This window comes from Rhinolophus hipposideros (assembly GCF_964194185.1).
Source record: "Rhinolophus hipposideros genome assembly, chromosome: 5".
In the NCBI taxonomy this organism is placed as follows: Eukaryota; Metazoa; Chordata; class Mammalia; order Chiroptera; family Rhinolophidae; genus Rhinolophus; species Rhinolophus hipposideros.
In genome coordinates, this window is record NC_138051.1 from 99,703,570 (window position 1) to 99,729,967 (window position 26,398).

The 26,398-nt window shown below is 43.8% G+C and overlaps 1 protein-coding gene across 3 annotated transcripts in view; it reads left to right on the forward strand.

Moving 5' to 3' along the window:
* Window positions 1-26,398, forward strand: part of PPP2R5C (protein phosphatase 2 regulatory subunit B'gamma) — a 137,373-nt gene that overhangs the window by 2,439 nt on the left and 108,536 nt on the right. For all 3 annotated transcript variants that reach the window (XM_081047812.1, XM_081047811.1, XM_081047813.1), the window contains exon 3: window positions 14,118-14,280. In XM_081047812.1, the coding sequence (XP_080903938.1) occupies window positions 14,118-14,280 (163 nt within the window). The remainder of the gene's footprint in view (window positions 1-14,117; window positions 14,281-26,398) is intronic.

Below are 26,398 nucleotides of genomic sequence, written 5' to 3' on the forward strand. Positions count from 1 at the left end.
TCTCTTCTTCACTTCTGGTTCCACCCACTTACCAAACATGATTGACTCAGGCAGGTGAATTACACCATTATCGCACACTCTCTTTCTCTCCTTCTCTCTGTGTTACCCTGAACTTGTGAATATTTTAACCTGAACAATTCAAATTGGCTTGCTATTCCCATGATGCTTTTCAGACCTTTTTAGTATCATCTCCCCCTCACAGCCATCATTTGCTCAGGATACCCTGTGAAGTCACCTATGTCAGGATGGTCACCACATTCTGGGCTGCCCAACCTGAGAGTACAGGTGCCCATGTAGGGCAAAGTGACCAGGTGTGGGAAATGATCCCAAGAGAACACGTTCAGGAACGTGGCCTACTCTACGTGACTTACTACACGACTTCAGGTGTGGGAAGGTCCTGGCACTCCAGTCCTGGCTGGCTACACTCAGCCTTTCCAGAGAACAGCAGCCAACCGTGTGCACTGCCTAACGTTTTTCAGTTCAAACAAGATACGTTGGTGGCCTGGGTTTTTTAGTGAGGAAGAGACGGAGTCCTGCCATGAGGGTAGAAAGGAGAGAGTGGTGGAGGAGAAAGCATTCAGCATAGTGATAAATGTGCTAACTCCTGGTGGCCGCAGCAATGACATTTAACATCCTGGCCCTGTTTCCCCATCTCTAAACTGACTCGGTGAGTTTCACACTCTGCCATTTTTAACCATATGGGGTAGATGAGGTGCAACCCCTCATGAAAGAAGTTTTTCCTGCAGGATGTGTGGCAGGATATATCTTTCAATGTAACAAAATACTGTTAAAGGTCATAACTGCTGCTGTGCAACTTTTGCCTTTTTCTAGGAATTTTTGCTCCTTGCATGATATGTACTGGTATATTTTCCTTTTCTTCTCTTTCAAATAGAATGTTTACTTTGACTTGCTTGTCCACATGTGTCCTGGAAATAAAAGTTTCTGCCCAGAGCTTACTGCTGGTTTACTTCGTGGCACGCTTTGAAGGGGTGAGGCCCGGTGGGCTCACGGGCCACTTGACGTGGGACATGAAGGGTGACGGAGGAAACTTATCTTTGAGCAGCTGTTCTCGGTGTAACATTCAGATCTGTTACAGCTTATGAATATTTAGACTCTTACATTGCTCATAGAGTCCTAAAGCCAATTTTGGAGGCTCTGACCAGGTGATGGTGTTGTTTGTTTTTTAATTTATGTACTGTGTCCAGAGTCACGTATTTAAAAAGTGTTAATGCTTTTTGTAAAGTGATTTGATTTAAGCACATTAAAGGTTGCTCTAGTGTTGTTCTTCGGTCACGCATTTGACATATCCTGCCTGAGCTTAGTTTTGTTTGGAAGTCTCTATGGCTACTCTTCAGTAACGTCTGTTGCTGTAAAGGGAGCCAAACAGCCCTCTCTCTAACTTGTTAGCTTATTTTGACACCTACCTTTAGTAATAACTTGTTTCTCTTTATCATCTGTCCCTTTACAATTTCCCTACCACTCCTGCCCAGTGGCTCAGAAACGTGAGGCCAGGCCTGCTGAGGTCCCATAGGGGTAGGTGGTGGAGTCATGTTTTAGAAATTAAAACTGAAATTTAAAAAAATATTTATTGTCTAAATAATAATAACAGCCATTATATGTTAAATAACTTATGAAAAATGTTTCCTTAAGAAAAGTTTTTTTCCTGTCTAGTCACTTGTCTCTGTAGTAGGAATTTTAACCTGAGTGAGTTGGAAGAAGACAAGGGAAGTCATTTTCTGGGGAGGCAGCTGTGATTATCAGCCCCAGAGAGGAGAGTCCCCGATTCCCCTCCTCCGCAACACCAAAAGCCACTGTCTATAAGCTAATTGGGAGCTCAGGCTTTCACTGGTGGCTTCCTGTGCCACATTTCCCATCGTTCTCTTCCCAGCATTTTTCCATACAACCGTAAACTGGGTCCCAGTGAAACAGAGAGAGGACCCAAAGAAATAGGATATTTTTTTTGAAATTCATGTGTAATTACTACGTAGGAAATGGAGTTCCCTGCTTTTAATTGCAATGTTTTGGTTCACTGTTTCTGGCCTCTTTATTCATCTCTGCTTAGAGCTGGACGCTCAGGACAGAGGAGGCTGGCAGAGCATAATGGGGGAACTGGAAGGCATTGGAGTTGGGGGGAGCACTGGGAGCTAACTGCCCTCACGGTCATGAGCAAGCAGTTGTTCTTCCCTGAGCCGTCCCCTTTCTAGCACCTACTCCTGTCCTAGACGGACACGTGGGCTCCCTGTGAGATCTGCTCACCACTGGGCGTCCCAGCCTAGGCCCCATTGCAGCCCCGTCGTGTGTGGGGCCGGATGCTTCCCTGTGGTCCTGGGCTCTGTAGGAAGTTCACCAGCGCCCTGGGCCTTCCCCAATAGATACCAGTAGCCCCCCAACCCCTCCAGTTGTGACAACCAAAAGTTCCTCCAGACACTGCCAGATGTCTTCTGAGGGCAAATGGCCCCTGTTGAGACCGCTGCTCTACAAGACCCCTCCACAAAGTATGTTTGCTTGCAAATCATGCCTGGTACATAATTGCCTGAGCATAGTATTTCCTTTACAACAGCAGTGATCAAACAGAAGGGGTGTCAACACCCCTTTATAGTCTTATAAATTAGGATCCCAAAGAGCTTTATTTAAGTGGGTTATAGCTATCCGATATGTTTTATGTTAGAAATTGAAACTGAAAATTTTTAAATATTCGTTAATTCATCCAGTAATAACACCCATTAACATATTAATATATTAACATATTAACATATTAATATAAATAGTATATTTTTATGAGAATTATTATTTACAAAAATTCGCTGAGAAAATGGCATTGCTCTGTGTTTTTGCAAATCTCTTTAACGTTTGGTTTAATAGAAAATAGCTGGCTTCTTGAGTCTGCTCCCACATTCAGTCTCTTGATGCTGCATGTCTCATAGCCTATGAAAAACTGACATGATGGTTATAAAGGCAAATTGTGTTATGGTATTATCATAGAAGCAGTAGACCCCAGAAAGGCTCTAAGGGGTCTCTGCCTGGAGATCCCCACACCACATTTTGAGAACTGTTGTAGAATCCTCTTCCCGTCTTCCTTACTGCCTGTCTGAAATCCTTTAATCCTTTTAGCTCCAACTCACGTTTATTTATTCTGAAATTTAAGGGAAGCTTTTCCTCACCGTCTTGGACCATATTTTTTGTATCTTTTAAATTTGAGTAGCAATCATTTGCTCTACCAATTATCGTTTGTACTGCCTGGGACCACCTTTATTTACCTGTGGTTAGCCCCCCTAACTAGATCAAGTCCTTGAGACAGCAGTTTAATTTGCTGTTTCTTTGCACTTGCCATTTATGTTAGGTCCTAGAGTCGAGAACTATTTGGTGGATTTTGGTGGATTTTAAGAATCTTTGGGAAGAAGGAGAGCTTCGGATCAGTTATCTCCTGATTTTTCTGATACTGTAAATTAGAACAAAAATTTCTCATTAAGAGGCCTATTGCCTTTTTATCCTCTAAGAATATTTTAATGCAGAGTTTTCATTATAATTTGTTTTGAATAACATTATACTAAAGCAGAAGATTGTGGTACTTGGGTCTTTTTCTAATGTCTATTGAAAGTTTGAAGAAGAGCATTTTAGTTTTGTTTTTAGTTTGCTTTTACATAACACCAGAGGTCTGGCAAAAAGTATAGTCTCCTAAGATCTTACTTTAATTAAAGCATTTCAAAATAGGGTTTCCACTTAAATATAAGATTTCCAATATGATCTTCAGTGCTTTATATTTTTTATTTTAAATTTATTTTGGGAATTTTTCTCAGAACATACATATATATTTTTAACATTTAATAAGTTATCTATATATAGAGAGAGAGAGAGAGAGTTTGAGTTTGAGCATCTCACGCTCTGCAAGCACTGCAGAAGGTGAAAAGAATGACATTGTCTTCACTTGTTAGGAATGTCAGTGTTGGCTGTTTCTGTTCATTGTGAAGTGTCATGCCTGTTGCTTGTGGGCATTCAGTTGACTTGGGAGGAGCGAGGCCCCCCATTCAGTCACACCCTCAGCTGCTGAATACATGGAACAAGATGGAGCACATTTTGTATAATGAGCCGACTGGAGGGAATCAGATGCTTTAAAGCATCTGAGCAAACACAGGATCACCATTAGATGATAGAGTTCCAGAAAGATCATCAGTATTCCTTTTCCTCTTCAATAAAAGCTCCAGTACACATTACGTCATTCCAGAAGTTCATCAGGAGAACCATGTGAAATAACCTAGTTTCCCGGTTCATGATGGAGGTGCAGAGTTCGTATGTTAGAGCAGCTGCAGAGTGAATGTGAGCCTGCAGCCCTGCGTGTAACGGTCGAGAGGCTCCCGCCTGCATCTGGTGGGCCAGGGGGAGTCAGTCTGCCACCAACATGAATCATGGTGACGGGAATTGCATCTGAAAGATTTCGGCTGTCAAGTCTCCAGGGCTCCCTAAAACACTGGTACCCGCCAAGGTCAGGGCGTGTGGTGTTTGGTTGGCACGGCTTCGTAGGTAGTTGTCTTGCCCTTTCCCCCCTTAGTGTGTGTGCTGCAGACTCCCTGCTTCCTGGTCAGGTCGGAGAACAGCCTCTGCAGGAAGTGCCGCTTCCCAAACCCAAACAATTCGCCATCTTCGTTTTCTCCACCTGGGGGAGCCAGAGAACAAGCCTAGGAATTAAACTGGGGGGGGGGGGGCATGTTTGATTGCTTTGAGGACATTGAATTTTCCTTCATCGTGAGTATTTTTTTTAAGATGAGGTTTAGCATGGCTCTGAAGGGTGTTGGCTCTGACCTAATGCCTTTTTTGCCCAGCGGGACTATGAGTAACTGTAGCTCTGAGGTGTTAGACCTGTGCTGTCTGAGATTTAGCCAGTAGCCAAGTAATGTCTATTTAAATGACTGAAAATCACATGCAATGTAGAAATTCAGCTCCTCAGCCATAGTAGCCACGTTTCAAGTGCGCAGGAGCACGTGTGGCTAGTGGCTGTGCTCTCGGACAGCAGATACACGACAGTTCCCGCTTCACAGAGAGTTCTGTCCGACAGGGCTCCTTAGACCCTAGCAGCATTTTCCAAAATATTTCAAATGAGTGTATTTGACTTAATTTAACTTTGTTATCACTTTTTTAAATATGAAATATCAAATTTAAGATTACATTTAAAGGAAAAGAAGACACATATTAATAAATTGGCAAAGGAGAAGGAAGTGGATAAAATTCGAGAAAAGAGGAGGGTGACAAGACAAGGGAGTTTGGTGGTGTGATGGGAAGGAGGGCCTGTCACTGTTTGTTCCGGGACCACCTTCACTTTAAACACCTGACGCAGACAAGGACTGGCCATTCCCATAGGCCTGAGGGGACCCACGGGAAGCAGTGTCCTTGATTTTATTTGTAGATGTTTTGTCTATCAAAACACACACAGCTAAAAAATAAAATGATACGAAACCCAATAGTTTCCCATTTCACCTAAATCCCTCTCAGCCCCGCATGGCAGAGCAAACCTCTTTGGACTGTTCTGCTGACTTCCCACGGTCCAGACCTACGGGAAGCAGTGTTGTGTGGCAGAGGGCGGCCTCTGGTAAGACCTGCTCACTGCATTGACCTTTCTGCCTCAGTCATTTTCCTCCCTTTATCCTGGCTATTCTCTTTCACGTTGCAGGGTTCTTTCCAGTTGATTCATTCACTCATGGTCACCTAGCAGGTACGTCCTGAGATCCAGCTGTGTGCTAAGCACCATCATGGGTGCTGGGGATTCAGCACGGGACACAGAAAGGTCCCTGCACTCATGTAGTTTGCTTTCCATGAGTGCTGTGTTTCTAAGGGGCACCGATGACGTGGTGTGAGAGCACCTCACACTTTGCAGAGCAGTGGCCTTGGGGGTCTTGATGCCAGTGGCACCCTGTGGTTGTGTTACCAAACTGTACTCACACATTTCCAGACACCCCTGGGGGGCAGGACCGCCTCTGGAAGCCCCTGTGCTAGAGACCTAGAGACAGCTTCACGTGGTCAGGGATAGTCTCACCAAGGAGATGACATTCAAGGTGAGACCTGAATGTGAAGAAGGAGCCAGTGGTGCAAAGATCTGAGGAAGGGCGTTCAGCCAGAGGCAGCAGCTAGTGCAGAGGCCCTGCGGCAGAAGGGAGCTGGGTGTGTCACCTGAAAGAAGGCCAGTTTGGCTGAAGAGAAGTGAGGGTGGCTCGAGCAGGAGGGATGAAGTGGGAGAGGTAGGCACAGGCAGGGGCCAGTAGGGTCTTGTCAGCAGCTGTTGGCCAGGTTTTGGATTTTTACTCTACGACGATGGGAAGCCATTGAGATATTTTGAACAGGGAGTGAGATGATTTGACTTAAGTATTTAAAAAGCTCTCTGCAACACATCTCTGTGCAGGAAACAGAGGGGCAAGAATTGAAGCCAGGAGACCTAGAAGACACGGCAGTCTCGGGCGCCTGGTGTGTCTTCTTGCCCACACTTGCACAGCTGGCCGTGGGCTTTGTACTTGGGTGGGCTTGTCAGCTTGCGTTATAGGCCTAAGCTGAGAGCTGGCTCTGGCGACTTCCAACCTGGAAAGGCCAGGATGCAGAGAGCTTTGCTCTGAGCGGCCAGCTTTGACAGGAGCAGCCGTAGTTTTTCCTGGGCAGTCTGGTTTCTTTGGAGAATCTCTTGCCTCCCCTGGTGAATACCCAGTATTGTGCACACATGTTCAGTGGCTGTGCACAGATCATCATACAAGCCAAAGATGAATCTCCTCCTTTGCAGCCCCACATCGTATGCCTGCCCTCCAGAGTTTCTGAGTCCTGAGCCTCTCCAGGACTCTGTGGGGTACAGCACCTGCTTCTCCCTCCAGCCGCACCCCCGTTTGTGGTTTCCAGGTGGAAGTTGCCTTAGCCTTGCTGTCGGCCCTGCCTCCCGTCTGCTTTCCACTCCCCAGGCATCTGTTGAAAGCTCTTATCCTTACGTGCACCAAAGATTCCCCTGCAGATCTTTGGTGATTGGGGGTTTGCACCTTCCTATTCCTACATTTTCCCTTGTAATGGAAGCTCAGGAGGTTTGCCAGTCGGTCTTAATCAGGGAACTCGCTTCTGTTCTTCCCTTATTTTCACCTCTCAGCCAAGGATTCTTGGCCCAGGGTAGGCGTCAGGAAACTCTTTCTGTAAAGAGCCAGATAATAAGTATTTTAGGCTTTGAGGGCCACCCTTACTCTGCTGTTGGAGCAAGTGAGCAGCCATAGACGATATGTAAACAAATAGCCATGGCTGTGTGCCAATAAAACTTTATTCACAAAACAGGCAGGGGGCCAGATTTGGCCCATGGGCTTTGGCTTGCTGACCCCTGGAGCCAAACCAGTGGAGTCCAAACCAGGTTCAGAACCTAAAGAAACTCTGGCGAGAAGCTGGGCCCTGTTGCTACCCTGTAGGTCTCTGCTTGGGCTCTTATCTGAAACCAGTGTGGTCATGCTCTGTGAAAGAGGTATTCCTTTGATATTTATTACATATGCTGTCCAGAAGCTATCAAGAGGCCAGTGATTTGCCCTGCCCAATTGAACAGTAAATGCATTGCATCTCATTGTGAATTCTTAGACTGGCAGTGTTTGAATGGAAGGGAAGAGGTGATTGTTCCTTATAGTGGTCCCTTGTATGGGAAAATATCTAGAAATGAGACCTTGTCACCAGTCCAGTTGCCTGTTTTGTTGTTTAAATGAAATAGAGTACAGAAAATCTATCGAATACCCCTATTTTTTCACTCATTATAGAGGTGCTGTTGCCTGACTCCATAGAAGTTTGGGGATTGTGGGTAACCACTGGGCCCTGGAACATGCAGGCTGATGCATCTCATGTTGGAAACTGCGATGGGTCGCCTTTCCTGAGGGTGAAGGAGAGCCTCTAGAATGTTGTTCCCCTGCCTTCAGAGGGGCAGCCACACACATAGGCTGCTGTAGAAGGAATGGGGAGAGGGCCTCGTACCCCTTAGGAAGACCTCGCTTTTTGCCTCTGTACCTCCCTGTGGGCCAAGCACTGTGCAATGAGGCCAAGCCTGGGCTGCAGTTCCATCTCCCTTTACAGGACCCAGAGCCACCTGGGACCGGCCACTTCCTCCCCGCCTCTAAGCCCCCGCCACCCAGCCGAAGCTTCGAGGACGCCCGGGCCCACATTGACAGACCCACCCCCACCCGGAGCCCACACAGCTCTCCTGCAAGGTGGCCCTCTCCTGTAAAGCGCCTGCTTCATTGGCATCGCTTCAGTTTGAATCTCAAACAGTGTTTCAGATCATCCCGAAGCCCCCACGTCCCACCTACAAAATGCAGTCACCTCTAAATGTGGCGGTGGGGGTGTAGCTTGCTTGCTGAGAAATCTCCAGAGGCTGCTAAGTTCCTGTGAGAGGAAAAGGTCAGCCATTTCAATTTGGGTTTGATAAATACTGGTTTGATAATTCCCCATCATTGAGCCAAAGATAAAGATGCTGAAGTAGGTCCCGCGGTATCCTTCACGTCACTGAATGAACAGGTAAAAAACAAAACTCGCCATAACCTCCATTCCAGGAGTGACCAAAAAAGGGAGATCTAAGTCTGTTTTAGTTTTACCCACGACAAATAGCTAAACGGTATCAGACTTCTTTACAAAAATTTCTTGTAACTTCAAGATAGAGAATCCGGTTTTGATCTGGTGAGGAAACACCCAAGTCAAAGCCGCACAGCTGTGTTTATGGCTCAGTGTCCCGCCAACATGCGTGCCTCCTGTGTGCAGCTGAGCCTCATGAGCAGGCATGCCGCTGGCACTTGGCACCTGCCATTTGCTGCAGGCGACCTAGAGAAACGGCCAGGAATGGCAGGCTGGGCACACGTGGCATTGATTCCTCCGTCCTGCCCTGGTCTTCCCTTGCTTGTGCCCGGTACTGTCCTTGTCACTGAACCTTGACTGTTCAGAGTTGAGAAGACAGGCTCTTTGAAAGAGCTTCCAGTCTCCTGTTGGAGAGAAACCCACCATCGCAGTGTGAGAGGACGAGAGCTACCGACTGTATTTAGAGGTCAGTGGGGGGTCACAGAACAATGAAACTCCTGGTTCTGCCTGGTACAGTGTGTTGGGAGGGTGGGGGGGGGTGCCTTGAACATGAAAAGGAACAGATAAAACACTTTTCTTTAAATGCAGTAAAATACACACACAAAATTTACCATTAGTGACATTTAGTACGTTCACAATGTTGTGGAACCATCATCACTGTCTAGTTCTAGAACATGGTCCTCACCCCAAAAAGACCCCTCCCCGTTAAGCATCACTCTTCATTTCCTACCACGCCCAGCCCCTGACCACCACTGTCCTGCCTTTTCTCTGTGGATTTGCCTGCTCTGGACGTTTCATGTAAGTGGAGCCTGTTTTCAGGGTCTGCTCATGTGTTGTGGCGTGTGTCAATACTCCACTCCTTATGGCTAAATACTACTCCATTGTTTGGGTATAATGCATTTAGTTTCATCGGTTGATAGACATTTGAGTCTTTTCCATCTTTCACTTGTTGTGAACAGTGCTGCTATGATTGTTAGTGTACAAGCTTTTGTTTGGACACCTGCTTTCGGTTCTTTGGGCTCTACAGTTAGGAGCTGGGTTGTTGGGTCACGTAGTGATTTTAGGTTAAACTTACTGAGGAACCTCCAGACTGCTTTCCATAGTAGCTGCACTGTTGTACGTCCACCAGTAATGTAGAAGGTTCTGGTTTCTCCACATCATGCCTGTAACTTGTTTTCCATTTTTTTAAAATTATCACCACCCTAGTCGGTGTGAGATGGTACGTCATTGTGTTTCGATTTAATTTCCCTGGCCAGTGGCCAGTGATGAGCATCTCCCCCCGTGCTTGTTGGCCATTCTGTAACTCCTGAGTCAGCACTCCGCACCTTCACCACCACCACCCCTCCTGCAGTCAGAGACCCTCCTCTGACCCTGCTCCCTCCCGGTGTGCTGCATGCTGCTTTGCTCCCCAACCACATTTTTGGAAGGTGCTATGGATACTCCAGGTCTTCCTGCTTCATCCTCCACCCCCTCACCAGCTCCTATGACCTCTGTGGCTTTGGTGGCTTTTGACGGGGTTGACGCTCCTTCGGCCTGAATGGCTTTCTTCCCTTAACCTCAGTGATGCCCCATCCTCATCCTGCTTCACTGGCTGTGTCTCCTCAGCCCCCTTTGTTACCCCTTCACTTTCCCTGCTCTCAGTATGCTCCTCTACTAGACGGTCTCATTCATTCCCTGGCTTCAGTAACCAGTTAGATGCGTTGACTCCAAATTCACGCTGGTCTCAGAGGATGGTTTCCTGAGCACCAGCTAGCTGTGTGGCAGCCAGACTGCTTGCTCCAGGCTCTGGGACCCAAGGTGAAGACGGTAGACGATAGGCCGCTCGCCAGTCTTGCAGTCTCCAGAGTCCAGTGGGATAGACAGTAACCAAGAAAACCAAGAAGAAAGAATTTCTTAATGTAATAAATGTAATGAATGTTAATGTAATAAAGAAAATCAAATAAAATCGTTGTGGAGGGAGTGGGGAGAGGAGGTCATTTGAACTTGGACGTATTGGAATTGCCGAATAGGTACCTCGGACTCAGCAAATTCGCAGTTGAGCTTATTTCTACCCATGTTTCTTTCCTATCAATGACTTGCCCCGCCACCCACCTACCTGTGTAAGCCAGAGGTCTGGGAGTTCTCACTGGTCCCCTCGTCTTCCTCACCCCACATTCCCACTGTCAGCCAGCACCCTTGGTTTTTCCAATTATTTATCTGCCACTGCCCTGGTCCCAGCCAATGTCCTCCTCTCTCGTCTAGACGACTAGAAAAGCCTTCTGTGGGTCCTGTGCTTCCATTCCCCCTCCTCAGGTGTAGTCCACACCGAAGCCTGAGGGGACGTTAAGAAGGAAAATTTTGCATCATTGCCCCACTTAAACCCTTTCACTTGGCTTCAGGTTGCCCTTCAGATAAAGGTCAGACTCTAACCTGGGCTAGTTGGCTCTGAAGGCGCCTGCGGCCATTCCAGCCTCACCCTGTGCCGGCTGGACTATCTCTGCTGTGGCCTGCGGTCATGCTGAGCCCTTCGGGCTGTCAGTGACGCTTCCAGATGCTTCTACACACACACACCGCTCCTCTCTGAGACACACACACACATACTTTTTCTCTCACATGCACGCACACACACACCCTACTCCTCTCTGAGACACACACACACATACTCTGCTTTCTCTCTCATGCACGCACGCACACACCCTGCTCCTCTCTGAGACACACACACATACTTTGCTTTTTCTCTCACACGCACGCACGCACACACCCTGCTCCTCTCTGAGACACACACACACATACTCTGCTCCTCTCTCTCTCTCTCACACAATGCACACACACACCCCATACCCAGCCCCCTACATACACTCTCAGAGAAGTCTTCTGACCTTTCAGGTTCCTCGGTCTCTTGTCAGCTAATAGGCAGCCCTGTGTTTTTCTCAGAACTGGACAGTGTGGTGTCCAAGCAGATGGGCCTGCCCCCCCGCCCGTCTAACAGTCCTGTTAGGTAGAGATGTTTACCTCCTAACAAGTGAATGTAAAGTTACAGCCATGCCGGTCACAGGAGACAAGCATGGGCTGAGAGCACGTGGCAGGACACAGCTGACACAGCTGACGGGGCAGCCCCATGCCATCTGAACAGGGAGTGGGGTCGGAGCCAGCAGAGGCTGGGCCAGCGCCTGGGGGCTCTGCAGACACCATTAAGGTAGAGGGCTGTGAGCCCTGGAAGGGCACTGCGGTGGGTCGTCTTTTCTAGAAGCTAACTGCCCGCCCCGAGGAGGGCTCAGTAGGGAGGCCCAGGGGACAGGAGGTGAGGCGTGGAGTCAGCAGGTCTTAGGGTAACTTGGTTTTTCCAGCCTTATCTCAACGTGTCCCTCCCGGGGGCAGTCAGTCCCACGGCTGTAATTGTTGGGTGGCTTCATTATGTCACCCAGTCCTGGTGTTCGGTGCGTTGTTGCGTGAGACGCATGGGCCAGGCTGTTCTGTTGGGGTCAGAGCAGCAGTGGGGCTCTCCTTCACCTGTGCACCCAGGTGTCCACCACAGTCATGGTGTGAGCAGCACTGGATGTGGCATTACTGACAAAACACAAGGCTGTGTAAACTGCAACCTGGCGGACACTTAAAACAAGTGCCTACGAGGAACTATTTGTGGCTGTGAGTAAATACTAGGGTTTTCTGGGGTCACCCTGAGGAAGCTGAGCAGAAGAGTTTTAACTTGGGGAGTTCCGTGGAGGAGGAGAGTTATGGATGGGGTTTTTAAGGAAGAAAGACCTAGGCTTTTCCAATCAGGTAGAAAGAATGACAGGTGCCAGGCACAGAGCCCAAGAAAGCCCATTTTGAGGAAAAGGCTGCAGACTGTGGAGAGGAACCCGTCTGTCTGTGTGCGGCAGTCTGACGTCTTGGAAAACTCTTCCTGAGCTCGGTATTCCTGAGCACTTCCTTAAAAACGAAAGCAGCGCTTACTTCTGAGTAAGAATTCCAGGCAAAGATGAGAGCAAAGAGTCGGGCGCGGGTTAGTGGGTTACTGTCCTTGGCCCTGTGTGAGTGGGGACTTGGTGGGTTAGTGTTTTCCTAGGACACGCTGGGTAGGCTTTTTAAAAGAGCAGATGTGCAGACACAAACTCCATTTCTTCTGGCAGACGGGATGGGGAGAGGAGTGAGCACCTTCGTTGCACAAAGAATCTTTTTCTTATTAAAATTTATCAGAGGTGACAATGGTTAGTAACATTACATAGGTTTCATGTGTACAATTCTGTAACATCATCTATATATCACATTGAAGTTCACCACCCAGGCTCAGTTCTCCTTCCATTACCATGTATTTGACGTGGCACAAAAAATCTTGATGGTCCACACTCATTGTTGCACCTGTCAGCTGTCACTGCTGGGGGCTCGAGCACAGCTGATCCACAGGGCTACCTGGGCGAGCTGGCCCCTTAGGCCTAATCGGATGACGGGGGACCCCCGCTCTGCTGCGTGCGCCCTCAACCACCCACCCACCTCTGCTTGAGTCTTTGCACTGCCCCTCAGCTTGCATGCTGGCTGCAGTTGTTGTGATGCGGTCTGGAGAGGAAGGCATGGAGAGGAGAGCTAGAAGAAGGGTGCTTCCTGAGGCTCCGGGGAAAGACGCTTTTCCGGAGCCTTTGCTGACTTTGGAGGCTGAGTAGGGAGCTAGCCAGGAAAACCTGTCACTTGCGAGGTGGTCAGAGATAATAGTTTCCTATTGCTGCTGCAGCACAAATGACCACAAACTTAGTGGCTAAAAGAACATAAACTTACTATCTTACAGTTTTAGAGGTCAGAAGCCCAACATGGGGCTGAGATTAAGGTATTGGCACAGCTAGTTCTTTTTGGACGCTCCAGAGAGAATCTGTTTCCCACCGAGAGGCACCTGCACTCCTTGGTGTGCAGCCCCTCCTCCGTCTTCAAAGCCAGAAGTGTAGCGTCTTCCAGTCTCTCTCTGACCTCTGCTTGTCATCCCATTGCCCTCTCTTGTAAAGACCTGTGTGACGGCATGGGGCTACCCCTGGTCACCCAGGGTCACCTGCCATCGCAGGAGCCTTCACCCTATCACACCTGCAAAGTCCCATTGGCCAAGGAAGGGTACATAATCACCATGCCAGGAGTTAGGATGTGAACGTCTTTAGACGAAGGGTCACTGTCATCAGCCTACATAGTATCAGCCTACATGACAAATATACGATAGGAGCCAAAAGTTTGAGGAGGATAAAAAATTGGGTAGGTCTGCGAATCTCTCAAAATCTAGTGTAAGAAGAGGCGGGGTAGAACCTCAGACTCCAGCAACTACCATGTTTCCCCGACAATAAGACTTAACCGGAAAATAAGCCCTAGCATGATTTTTCAGGAGGACATTCCCTGAACATAAGCCCTAATGCGTCTTTTGGAGCAAAACTCAATATAAGACCTGGTCTTATTTTCGGGGAAACACGATATAAGGAATCATGTTGTTTACAGTAGCGTGGAGGAGACAGTCCCAGAGTAAAAGTTTTATGTTTTTCCGTACTCTAATGGCGCTATAAAATCAAATCATTTAACATTTTCCTTTGGTTTTGTTTTTATTTTGGAAACAGATTCCCAGCAGGAAAAACAGCCTCATTGCTGCCCCAGCTTCAGCATCTAGTAAAGTGAAAGTGCAGATCCCTCCATCCGTGGTGAAGAGAGACAAACGGCAGAATTCCTCCAGATTTAGCGCTAGCAATAATAGAGAACTTCAAAAACTACCATCTTTAAAAGGTAATTTTTATTATTTATCCTTTAAAGTTAAACTTTGCCTACTTAGGGAGAAGGAGGAGCGTTTTCATAGTTGGCTAGCTTCTTATACCTTTGCTGTGTTTATATTCTACAGGATCACCTTTTCTTCTTTTGATTTTGTTTAGACTGAATGCCATTAACTTATTTACTCAACTAATATTTCAAACTCCAGAGCTCTTTAAGATAAAAAATCTAATCATAAATGTATTACTGGTATAACACACTAAAAAACTAAGAGGAAAGACTTAAAATCTTTTCATACAGATCATAATTAAGCTAGCCAGTTTTTCTTCTGAGGGATTCTTTCTCATTTGTCTTATAACTCTGGTAGCTCAGAAAGGAGTAATTGAGAGAACGGTGGTAGAATCTCTGGTTTTTCTGGTGTTGGAGGAGTGCCGATGAGAACCAGAGTCCTTCCTGGACTTTGTCCTAAGAGTCATTGGGAATTACCTCGACCCAGGGGTTTTCCGTGTGAGATGACTCAGGGAACAGTGCTCTTTGCTTCGAATCCCCCCAAGTGGCACAGTTGCCCCTTTCCAGCTGAGGGTCTCCCATCCCTAAGAATGTTCCTGTAGGAGATTTTGGTATTAAAGCACATGACACCCTATAAAGGAAACAGGGTAAGGACCCCAAAGTCAAATGCTAACCACTGAAAACCTTTCTATTTACCAAACTCTAAGAGTAGTGCAATAAAGGAAACGTCAGATATTTTTCCTACCTTGAAGACATAATAGGTCTTTTACAATTAATAAACTCAGTGAGAGTGGAAAGTTTGTCCTCTCGACATGTGTATCTCAGTGCCTTCCATACTGCAGGGCAGTGAGCAGGAGCTCAGTGCAGATGTGTGTTGGGGGGTGTGGGGGGGGTGCAAGGGGGGGAGAGATGGAGGGACAGGGCGGGGTGGATGGAGGGAGGGGTTTGTGGATTCAGGGCGCACTTCCTACTCCTGCTTGCTGGGAATCCACTCATGCAATTTCAAGAGTTTGTATGTGGCTTATATTTGGTTTAGCTTTGTGGTGGATAATTTGTGTGCTAAGTTGTTTTTGAGGGGTTCCCCCCTCCCAAATAGTCCATGCCTTTCTCATGCCATTCGTTCATTCAGCAAATACTGTATTGAAGACCTACATAAACAGGCCCTGTTCTAGAATTGGGAGTACAGCATTAAACAAAAACAAGGACACACGGTGCTGAGACCAGGCTCCTGTTCCAGTGGGTGGGACACTGCCAGTGAGTGGGTAAGGAATGTGTGTTCATGCCTCTTTCCAGGGCTGGGCGGACCTGGGATGTGCAGTGGAGAAGGCTTCCCAGAACCATCACCGACCTTGGCGGGAGCTTGGCTCCTGCGGTGGGGGCCCAGTGCCCCGCCCTGGTCCACGTGTCCCGCCCGCTTTCTTTGCCTCTGTCTCCCAGAATTCCCTGCTCAATCCTCTTTCTCCACGCCTCTGCTTTGCTGTCTGAACCTCTGTTTTCTCTCTTTGTCTTTATACCAAGTAAGAATGGCATGTAGTCTGCTCACTCTGACACCAGTTTTCTCTGTTCCCAGAGGGAGAAATTTTCCGTTGTACAGCCACACATCCAGGAGCATTTCACACTGGTCAAGGAGAAGCCAGGGCCCCTCACTGGTCTTGTTTGATCTGTCTTGGTTATTCTAAATTATCAGTAGTTCTATAGATACGTTAAAATAATTTCGTCTAATTCAGAAAAAAATAGGAATTGATTGGAATGATGTTGAAGTTATATATAAATTTGGGGAACATTGACACTTTTATGATACTTTTCTCCCATCTAGGAAGATGGTATATCTCCTCCATTTTTCTGGATCTTGTTTTCCAACTTTTTATAAGATTTTATGATTTTCTTTTAAGTCTCTACCTTTTCATTAAATTTATTCCTAAGTACTTCATAGTTTTTGTTACTCTTATAACTGGGTTATATTTTTTCCGTTTCTGCTTCTAATTGGTTCTTGCTAATCTAAAAGTCGTTGGTTTTTTAATGTTTTCTTATTCTGTCACCTTACCAAATTTTCTTATTTATCTTGGTAATTTTTAAACTAGAGTCTGCATATATCGTCCTGTCATTTGTAATTTGATACTTTTATCTCTTCCAATATTTATACCAACACATACTAGTTATTTTAATTTTATTATACCGTTAGCTAGGACTGGTAAAATATAGATAACAGAAATCAGAGCAGGCTTCCCTGTTTTCTCCCATTTTGGTAAAAGACTAGCATTTCCTTGTTTCACGTGAAATGGCTCAGTTTCTGGTGCATTGTCGCCTTTCCCCAGGGTGCTGGTGTATGAGGGCCACCTTCGCACGGCTCTTCCCCGTCCCGTTCTAGCTGGTTCGCGCGTGCTAGTGCACTGCTGCTGAGTTTTAACAGCATGATGCTGCATGCTATACTCCTCGAGAGGGTAGTACAGTCACTGTGTGTTGATAGGTTTCTTTGGTTTTGAACTGTCCTTGCATGACGGGCCTAAACGTCAGCATTGTCGCCACACACGATTCCTTTCTCTGGTTTAGTCTACTGACTTTCCTCATTCTCTGCCTCTGCATTTACTACGTGGAGCTGGTCTGTACTTTTCTTCTCTTTTCACTCTCCTGTATTTTATCAAATCTAAGATGTCTTGGTACCGGCATGTTGTGATCTTTCCTGGCACTGGCCTGCAGGTTTTTACGCAGCTCTATCACGCTGCCGTGCGATGGCAGGGACCGTGAGATGCACCTGCCTCTCAGCAGTGACCAGGCGTGGAATGACGGGTGGTCTTGAAGTCCATGACACACGATTAGAGGTCGACTTGGAACTCCGCTGGCCCTTGTGCTTTTCTCAGTGAGAAATCTGTAGGTTCCTTCTGGTGGGGTCAGTGTAGGGGAGATGGTATGTTAAGTCGTACATTATATTCTCTAACGAGTCTTAATTTCTTCCACATTTGTGGTGGTGATGTCTGCTTGGGAGTTCATTTATTCTTTTGTTAGTTTTCAGTATCATTCATTTTCACTTTTATCTTTAATTACTCATTCTATCTTATTTTATTATTTCCCAACTTATTAAGTTGAATACAGAGGTCACTTATTTTCAGTTTGTCTTTAATAATAAAAGAATTTAAAGCGTGTGTTCCTCTGGGTATAACTTCAGCTCTCTCCATGGATATTTTTTTTTTTCTTTCAAATCATAGACTTTTTTTGGAGTTTTATTGAGGCATAATTTACGTAGTACAAAATAAACTCATTGTAAACACTTAGCATAATGTTTTTGAATTTCATCCATATTGAGTAGTTTGCTTCTTTTTAATGCTGAATAATCTGTTATATGAACATCCCACTTTTGTTTACCCACTCACAAATTAATAGACATTTGAGTAGGTTTTTTTGTCTAGAATGATGCTGCTATGAGAATTCACATAAAAGTCTTTGTTTGAATATACGTATTTTCCTCTGTCTTGGGTAGATACCTAGGAGTAGAATTGCTGGCTTGTGTGATAAGTTTATGTTCAGTTTCTTAAGAAACTTGCCAAACCATTTTCCAAGGCAGTTACACCATTTTACATTCCCACCAGCAACACACAAGGCTTCCAGTGTGTCCACACTTTTGCCAGTACTTGTTATTGTCTGTCTCTGTGACAGCCTTTCTCATGGGTGTCTCATTATGGCTTAATGTGCATTTCCCTAACGGCTGCAGATGTTTCGTGTCTCTTCGTATCTGTCAGCTATTTGTAATCTTCTTTGGTGAAATGTCTTATCAAAGCTTTGCCTGTTTTTAAATTGGCTGTTTTATTGTTGAAGTACAGTTGACCCTTGAACAGTGTGTGGGTTAGGGGCACTGTCCCCCTGTGCAGTCAAAAATCCTATTATATACTGTATTCTTACAATAAAATAAGCTAGAAAAAGAAAATTTTATTAGGGAAATCGCAAGGAAGAGAAAATGCATTTACAGTATTGATTGAAAAAAATCTGTGTAAGTGGACTTGCACAGTTCAAACCCATGTTGTTCAGGGGTCAACTAGATAACAATTCTGTGTATAATCTGGGTATGAGTCTTTTATCAGATATACGATTTACAAATATATTCTCCCAGTTTATGTCTTCTCTTTTTCTACTCTTTGAAGCATAAAGTTTGGAATTTTGATGAAGTCTAATTTATCCCGTTTTTCTCTCATAGATCTTGCTTTTTGGAGTGTATCTGAGAACTCTTTGCCTTACCCAAGGTCACAAAGATTTTTTTCCCTGTGTTTTCTTCTAGGAGTTTTATAGTTTTAATTCTTACATTTAGGTCTATGATCTATCTCAAGTTCATTTTTTTTATAATTTGAGGTAGAAGTTTAAATTCATCTTTCTGCCTGTGGATAACCCAGTTGTCATAGCACAGTTTGTCACAACCACGATTCTTTCCCCGTGGAATCGCCTTGGCACCCTTGTCAGAAACCATTGTCCATAATCTCAAGATTAATTTCTGGACTCTCAGTTTTGTTCCATGGGTATATATACCTGCTGTATGCCAGTATCACACTATTTTTGTGATATCTTGTTTTCATCCGCATTTCTATGATGTAAGGTCTTTGCAAACGTTTATTGGTCATTTTCCATTGGGTTGCCTGACATTTTCACATTTTTATTTTCCTTGTTTATTCTGGATATGAACTCTTTGTTGGTTACATGTGTGTTGCAGATACTTTTTGCCACTGTAGCTTGTCTGTTTCATTTTAGCCATTCTGATGAGCTGGTTTCAATGTCTAGTTAATTGATGAATGAAGCATCTCTTCATAAATTTATTGCCTGTTCAGATAAATTATTTTCTGAAGTGCCTGTTTAAGTCTGAGCCCATCTTTTGAATGGGTTGTAGCAGTTTTAAAAAACAGATTTGTAGGAATTCAGATAATAGGTCCTTTGTAGATACAGGAATTGCAGGTTTTCTTCTACTCTGTGTCTTGAATTTTCACTGTCAAAGACCTTGGCACTTTGAGAGTACTTTGTATGTCCTGTTTAACAAGTCTTTGCCTGCCACAAAGTAACAGATGTCAGCCTATGCCTTTTTTCCCTAAAACTTTATTTTACCTTTCGCATTTAGCTATGCAATCCCTGTAGAATTAAAGTTTGTGTCTGCTGTGGTGTCAGAGGTCAAGCTTCCTTTTTTTCCAGGCAGCTTTCCATTTGGCACAGAACCCTTTGTTGGAAAGATCACCCTTCACTCATTATGGTGTTATCTGTGTCATAACAAAGTACCACTGATGTGTGGACTCGTTTCTGGGCTCTGTTTTGTCCCACTGGTTTGTCTTCCCTTGTTTGTGTCAGTACCACACTAACACATCCTGATCCTACTGGCTCTGGATTTCTGCTTGTGTCAGCCCTTCAGCTTTTTCTTCATAATGGCCTTGGCTCTCTTCCTGTCCATGTCAATTTTAGAATCAGCCATTTCTCCAGGAAGTTCTTCTAGTGGGGACTAGTACTCCAAGACCGCTGTCTGGGTGCTGCCAAATGGTTATTGTTTTCAGGTCTTTCTCATGGACCAAACTAGAAAATATATTTCTTCAGGATATAGCACAGCAGGAGTTTATATGTTATTTTCAATTCAAATTCGGGTTGATAGGCATTTATGTAACTTCTATCTTACATCTCCAGTTGTCACCCCGAGATTTCGGTTCTCAAGGACATCTATTCTCTCTGATTATCTGACATTATTCATTTACTTTATCCCACATTGCACACAATATATTCTCAGAAAAATAATGTAAATATTATGACCAATGTGATAATTGAAAGACAATTTTTTGCACTTTTTCATTTTCTGTCCCGGCTCCTTTTTCATAGTTTTGCTCTCTTCATCGTTAGAGCACATAGCCATTAAAACTATTCTCTCCTGCTGTGGAGAAAAAGGAACCCTCATTCACTGTTGGTAGGAATGCAGACTGGTGCAGCCGCTATGGAAGGCAGTGTGGAGGTTCCTCAAAAGATTAAGAATAGAATTACCATATGACCCAGCAATCCCTCTCCTGGGTATCTGCCCAAAAAATCTGAAAACATTTATCCGTAAAGATATATGTGCTCCAATGTTCATTGCAGCTTTATTTACGGTGGCCAAGACATGGAAACAACCAAACTGTCCTTTGGATACTTGGATAAGATGATTGGATAAAGAAGCTGTGTGGTATATATACACAATGGAATACTATTCGGCGGTAAGAAAAGATGAAATAGTACCATTTGTGACAACATGGATGGATCTTGAGAGTAGAATGCTAAGTGGAATAAGTCAAACAGAAAAAGCAGAGAACCATATGATTTCACTGATATGTGGTATATAAACCGAAAACAACAAAAGAACAAGACAAACAAATGAGAAACAAAGATTTATAGACACAGACAATAGTTTAGTGGTTAACAGAGGGTAAGGGGGGTGGGGGTGGGAGATGAGGGTAAGGGGGATCAAATATATGATGATGGAAGGAGAAGTGACTTGGTGGTGAACACATAATGGGATTTATAGATGATGTAATACAGAATTGTACACCTGAAATCTATGTAACTTTACTAACAATTGTCACCAGAATAAACTTTAATTTTAAAAAAGAAGCAAAAAGAAAACTGTTCTCTCCCTCCTAGCCTTATTTATACTTCATTCATGTGACTATCGTGTTTCCCCAAAAGTAAGACCTACCCTGGAAATAAACCCCAGTTAAGATCGTCAGCCAGATGGACACATTTAGTGCATCATGACAATGTTCCAGAAGAAGATGACATGACTGTGAATAAATGTAGATTGTAGTACATGAAAAAACAAGACATCCCCTGAAAATACACCCTAATCTGTCTTTTGGAGCAAAAATTAATATGAGACCCGGTCTTATTTTCAGGGAAATACAGTATATAGTTAATCCTCGGCACCTGTTGTTGTGCTGACACCCCCGCCTGTTATTTTGGTCTTCTGAAGGTTGCTCTGTAGTAGATTTCAACTTCAAACTTTAAAGAATGCCTGGATGAAAATTGCTGGGCTCCTCTTTTCTTCTCTTCCGTATCTTAAGGATTGTTACTCCATTTTCTTTTTCTTTTTGTTCTTTTTTTTAATTAAAATTTATTGGGGTGACAATGGTTAGTAAAATTACGTAAGTTTCAAGTGTACAATTCTGTAATACATCATCTAGTTACTCAATTTTCTTTTGTAATAAAGTATTGCTGTCAGAGACTGATGTCAGTTTAATCGTCTCCCCCTTACAAGTTTCTTGGTCTGTTTGCTTTGATGCCTAAATAGTTGTTGTTGTTGTTGTTTTAAAGTCCAGTAATTTCAGAATGAATTACTCTGGGCTGGTCTTCACATATACATGTGACGTTCTTTCGATATGTAGTAGCAAGTCTCTTTGGATCATTATCTAGAGGATTTGTTCTGTGTGCTTGCTTTAGTTTTCTCCTGTGGGGACTCCTGGTGTATGAATATTGAATCTTCTTTGCCTCTTTTCATATTCACTGTTTCTCCTTTGTGCTTTCATTTGTTTTTAATTTAAGTTATTTTTGTCTTTTTTATACAGTCCTTTGTAAGGCATTTTACGTTGTATTTATTTGCTCTTGTATTCCTTCCAGTTAATCTTCATTTCTGAAGTTTTTTTTCTTTACAGAATTATATTACCTATTTCTGAGTTTGTCTGTTAAAGATTCACGTAGTCCTTTCACACATGATATTATCCTTTAGTGTCTTTTGCCTCATCTTGAAATATTAGGTTGTAGTTATTAATGTCTTTTGTGGGATGTCTTTCTGACATGCTTTTACTATCTGCAGAGGTGTCATTCTGTTCCTTGTTCTCTTTTACGTTATAACTCTGTGTGGGACTTGACTTTGATCCCTCCTGGTGTGTGTATGTGACAAAGAGAGAGAGAAAGAGAGAGAGGAATTAGAGAGGAGGGATTTGAACTCTAGAGCTGTAGCTTTGGTTATTTTTGTGAAATTTTCAAAAATATGACGGCTTACGTACCTTCTTAGCTCCGTGATTCAGTCTCTTCCCCCACTTCTATCTGGGCCTGTTTTTCCCGTCATATCTTCTCTGCAGTTCACTTGGGGTTCTCTTGCTCGTAGTTTCTCCCCATTGTGGCCTAGTTCTGGAAGGGGGCTTGGGCTGCTGAGTTTTGAGGGTTCCCGGGCCCAGATGGGTTCCAGCCCCGTCACTTAGCTGTGGTCTCCTTGCTTTCACCCTCTAGAGCACAGACCCCATCCATTTTCAGCTGCAATCTCAGGTGGGCTCATAGCACTGGTAGCACACAGGTCTGTGGCTGCTGGCGGCCTATCCCCATGTGCTCATCTATCTATAGGGACATTTTCTCCTGACCTTGTTGTAGATGTTGGCCATAGGCTTTGGGTTTTGACATCTTAGTTGCTCTATGATGTTATGCAAGAATTTGGAGAGATGAAAAAACTATGCCACATTTTTTTCGTAACTGCCAAAACTTGCAAGCAGTCAAGGTGTCCTTCAGTAAGCGGACAACCTGTGGTCACTCCAGACAGTGGAATATTACTATTAAAAAGGAATGAGCTATCAAACCATGAAAAGACATGGAGGAGCCTTAAATGCACATTACTAAGTGAAAGAAGCCAACCTGAAAAGGCTACTTTCTGTGTGATTCCAACCGTATGACATTCTGGAAAAGGCACAGTTGTGGAGACAGTAAAAGGATCAGTGGTTACAGGGGTCTGCGGGGAGCTCAGTAGAGTTTAGGACAGTGAAACTATTCTGTGTGTTACCATTGTGGTGACTACAGGGCATTTTGCATTTGGCAAAACCCAAAGAATGTAAAACACAGTGAACCCTAATGGAAACTATGATCTTTAATTAACAGTGATGTATCTGTACTGGTTTACCAGTTGTAACAAATGTACCACAATACAAGATGTTAACGAGAAACTGGGGGGGGGGGGTGGACGGGAGGAGAAACGTATATGGGAACTCTATACTTTACGTTCAATTTTTCTATAAACCTAAAAATCAGTCTATTAATTTTTTTAAAAAGCAATGCTACTACTGTTGGATATTTTAATTCCAACCTTTTTAAATCCTCCATAACAGCATTCTTTTCTTCTGTCAGTGATCATTTAGATTAATCCACTTAATTTATCACTGTACCCTTCATTCCTTTTTGCATCTCAAACTTTCTGGATCTCATTCTCCTTCTTTTTGAACATCATTTAGAATTTTTTTTAACGAGAATCTACTCTGGGCAAATTCTCTATTTGTTTATCTGGAAAATGTCTTTATTTTGCCCTCATTCTTGAAAGATACTCACTGATGATCGAATTGTAGGTTGAACTCCTTTCCTTCAGGATGTTGAAGACAAGCGTTCCATGCCTTTTGACGCTGTTAGGATTGAGAAGCCAGGGTCCCTGTATGAAGGTGCTGGTGTGATTTTTGAGCACTTTTCTGATTTTTGTCTATGACAGTGATTTTTCCAGTAGTTCCACTGCTGGGTGTCCGAGTGGGGTTCTCTCCATCACTGTTTTTGGGGATTCATCTTGAATCTGGATTGTCGTATTTCCTTACTTGTGGAAAGTTCCCAGCCATTACTTCCTCAGTTGTTATCTCTGTGTTAGTCTCTCTTCTTTCTTTGGCTCTAATCAAACCTGTGTTGGACTTTTTTATTTACTGTCTGTCTTCCGTCCTCTTCTGTACTTTCCAGCCTTTTTGTTTACCATGCTATATTCTTGATCAGAGTCTCACACTAATCATGGTGAGGCCCTGTTTTCTTTTTCGTAATTTTCAACTCCTCATGAACCAATACATTCAAAAACTACAGTACAAATTACTATAGAAATGAATATAAAATACAGCCCCAAACTATTTTATTATTATAGTCAGTAGACATAAAAGTACCTAAATTGCTATCAGTTTCTCAGTTGTCTGTTATCTTTTGGAGAATCTTCAGGTTTGTCTGTGTTTTATGAAACCCACCTGTTGAGCTTTTAATTTCAGATACACTTTCTCCTTTATGGAACTTCTGTTTTTAATCTGCACTGTGACTTAAAAAAAAATATTTTCCTATTCTCTTGCAGATACCATCAAACTTGTCATTTCTTTAAGTGTAGTAAGCACACTGCTTTATATGTAGTCTGTGTTAGATAATTCCAGCATCTGACGTCCCTGTCTCAGTTGGCTCATGATACCTTATTTCCTTGTGTACGTGACTATTTTTTACTCTATGCTGGACATTGTACTCAAATATTTGAAATAAATGGAAACCTAGAATGAAAGGATCTTCTTCAACAGGGATTTGTTTTTGCTTCTGCCAGACACCTGGGGTCACTGCTGGTCTGAGAGTGCTAGCAAATCACAACCTTGGTTACGACTTGTTAAATTAGCCAAGCTGGTTGACCGGTAAAACATCCCCCTTAATCCACGGAGTTCCTGTAAATGGAAACCTTGGATGGAATACATCAGAGCTGACGCTGTGTTACGCAGCAGATAGTGTCGTTATGGTGGGAAATGCGTACTATCTGGTGGTGCTAAATTTTATCCCTGTAATAGGGTGATGACAGATTGAGCTCTCATTGTACAATGATATTTTTCTTTGCAACTCAAAAGTTACCAGTGATAATCTGCAAGGTATATTTTGGCATCTTGCCCATGTCTGTTCCCTATCAGCCATGAGCTAATGCTTTACACACTTGATAAAACTTGGCTGAGTCAGTAGTTTCACTAGAGATTTCAACATTTAATCTGGCTTTCTTCAAAAAGCAGAGATATTTCTTACCAGCTGGAGTTATTTGGTTATCTTGATACAGAGTTCCTACTGGAAAATCAGAGGAAGCTTCATTCTTTGCCTTTTAGTTACCAATTTCCCTCAAATGGTAAAACTAAAGTCTTCTTTTGGCTTTCCCTCTTTTTCTTTTTCTTTTTTAATAAATTTTATTGGGGAATGTTGGGGGACAGTGTGGTTCTTCTCCAGGGCCCATCAGCTCCAAGTCATTGTCCTTCAATCTAGTTGTGGAGGGAGCAGCTCAGCTCCAAGTCCAATCAGCTTGTGCTCTAACCAACTGAGCCATCCAGCCATCCCTGGTTTTCCCTTTTTTGGATATCATTATAGACGCACATATTTCATTGATTTCAATGTGTTTTAATCTACTAAGATCATTATTATTTCTGATGTGCAGATGCTTATTTTTAACCACCGGGTGCTCTGTAGGCTAGCTCCTGTGTATTTTTTGACCTGGGCTGATTGATTGATTGACTGGCTGACCTCCCTACCTTATTTATTTTTGATTCCTTGATTTCTGATACATGAAGATGTCCCCCAGGCTTATTCCTATCTTCCATGCCCCAGATTTGGAATCAGCCACTTTTCAAAGAGCCCTGAGTCCCTTCAGTGGGTACTGAGGTAGACACCACAGTGTGGGTGCCTGTTGCTGCTGGGCTGATGTGGCTTCTGGGTGCTTTTAATGGAGGGAGTTAGTACACGCATGTATAGTCGTCGTGCATTCATAGTGATGTTTCTGATGCAACTGTAACATTGTTTTCACGTGTTTCTTGAATTTTCATAGTTTTATCTCTTTATCTTACACTGAAAATCTTGATTTCTAACAGTATTGACATAATTATTGCTACATCTTATGAAAACAATTCACAATAACAATATTAATATTATTACAAGGAGTAGGAACTTTGGATTGGCTCGTTTCATTGTAGAAAAGACTGTTGGTGTTTTATTATTAAAGACGCATTTATTCATCGTCATGATCAGACTATTGCATTTAGCAATCCACAGCATGGATACAAAAAAGAAAAACTCTACATGAAAACCCTTTGCTGGTTTGCTGTACACTTTCCATAGAACAGAAACTAAAATAACCTGTTACACAATTAATCACAAATACAGTCCTCGAGTTTTTTTCCCATACACATGAGTATTGTCTAAAACATGGCTTCTTTGTATAATAAGAGCTAGGCTCCACCACCACTGTGCTTGGCTGAGTTCACAAATCTGCTGTAACCTGTGGCTTCCCTGTCACTTCTCTGGCTCTCCTCTCCTGCTGCGCTTTGTTTCCTGGCAGCAGTTAAAACCTTCCGCCACTGCCATAGCTGCTGCTGGAATAGCCATAGCCACCTTGGGTTCGTGGTTTGGCAAATACTGG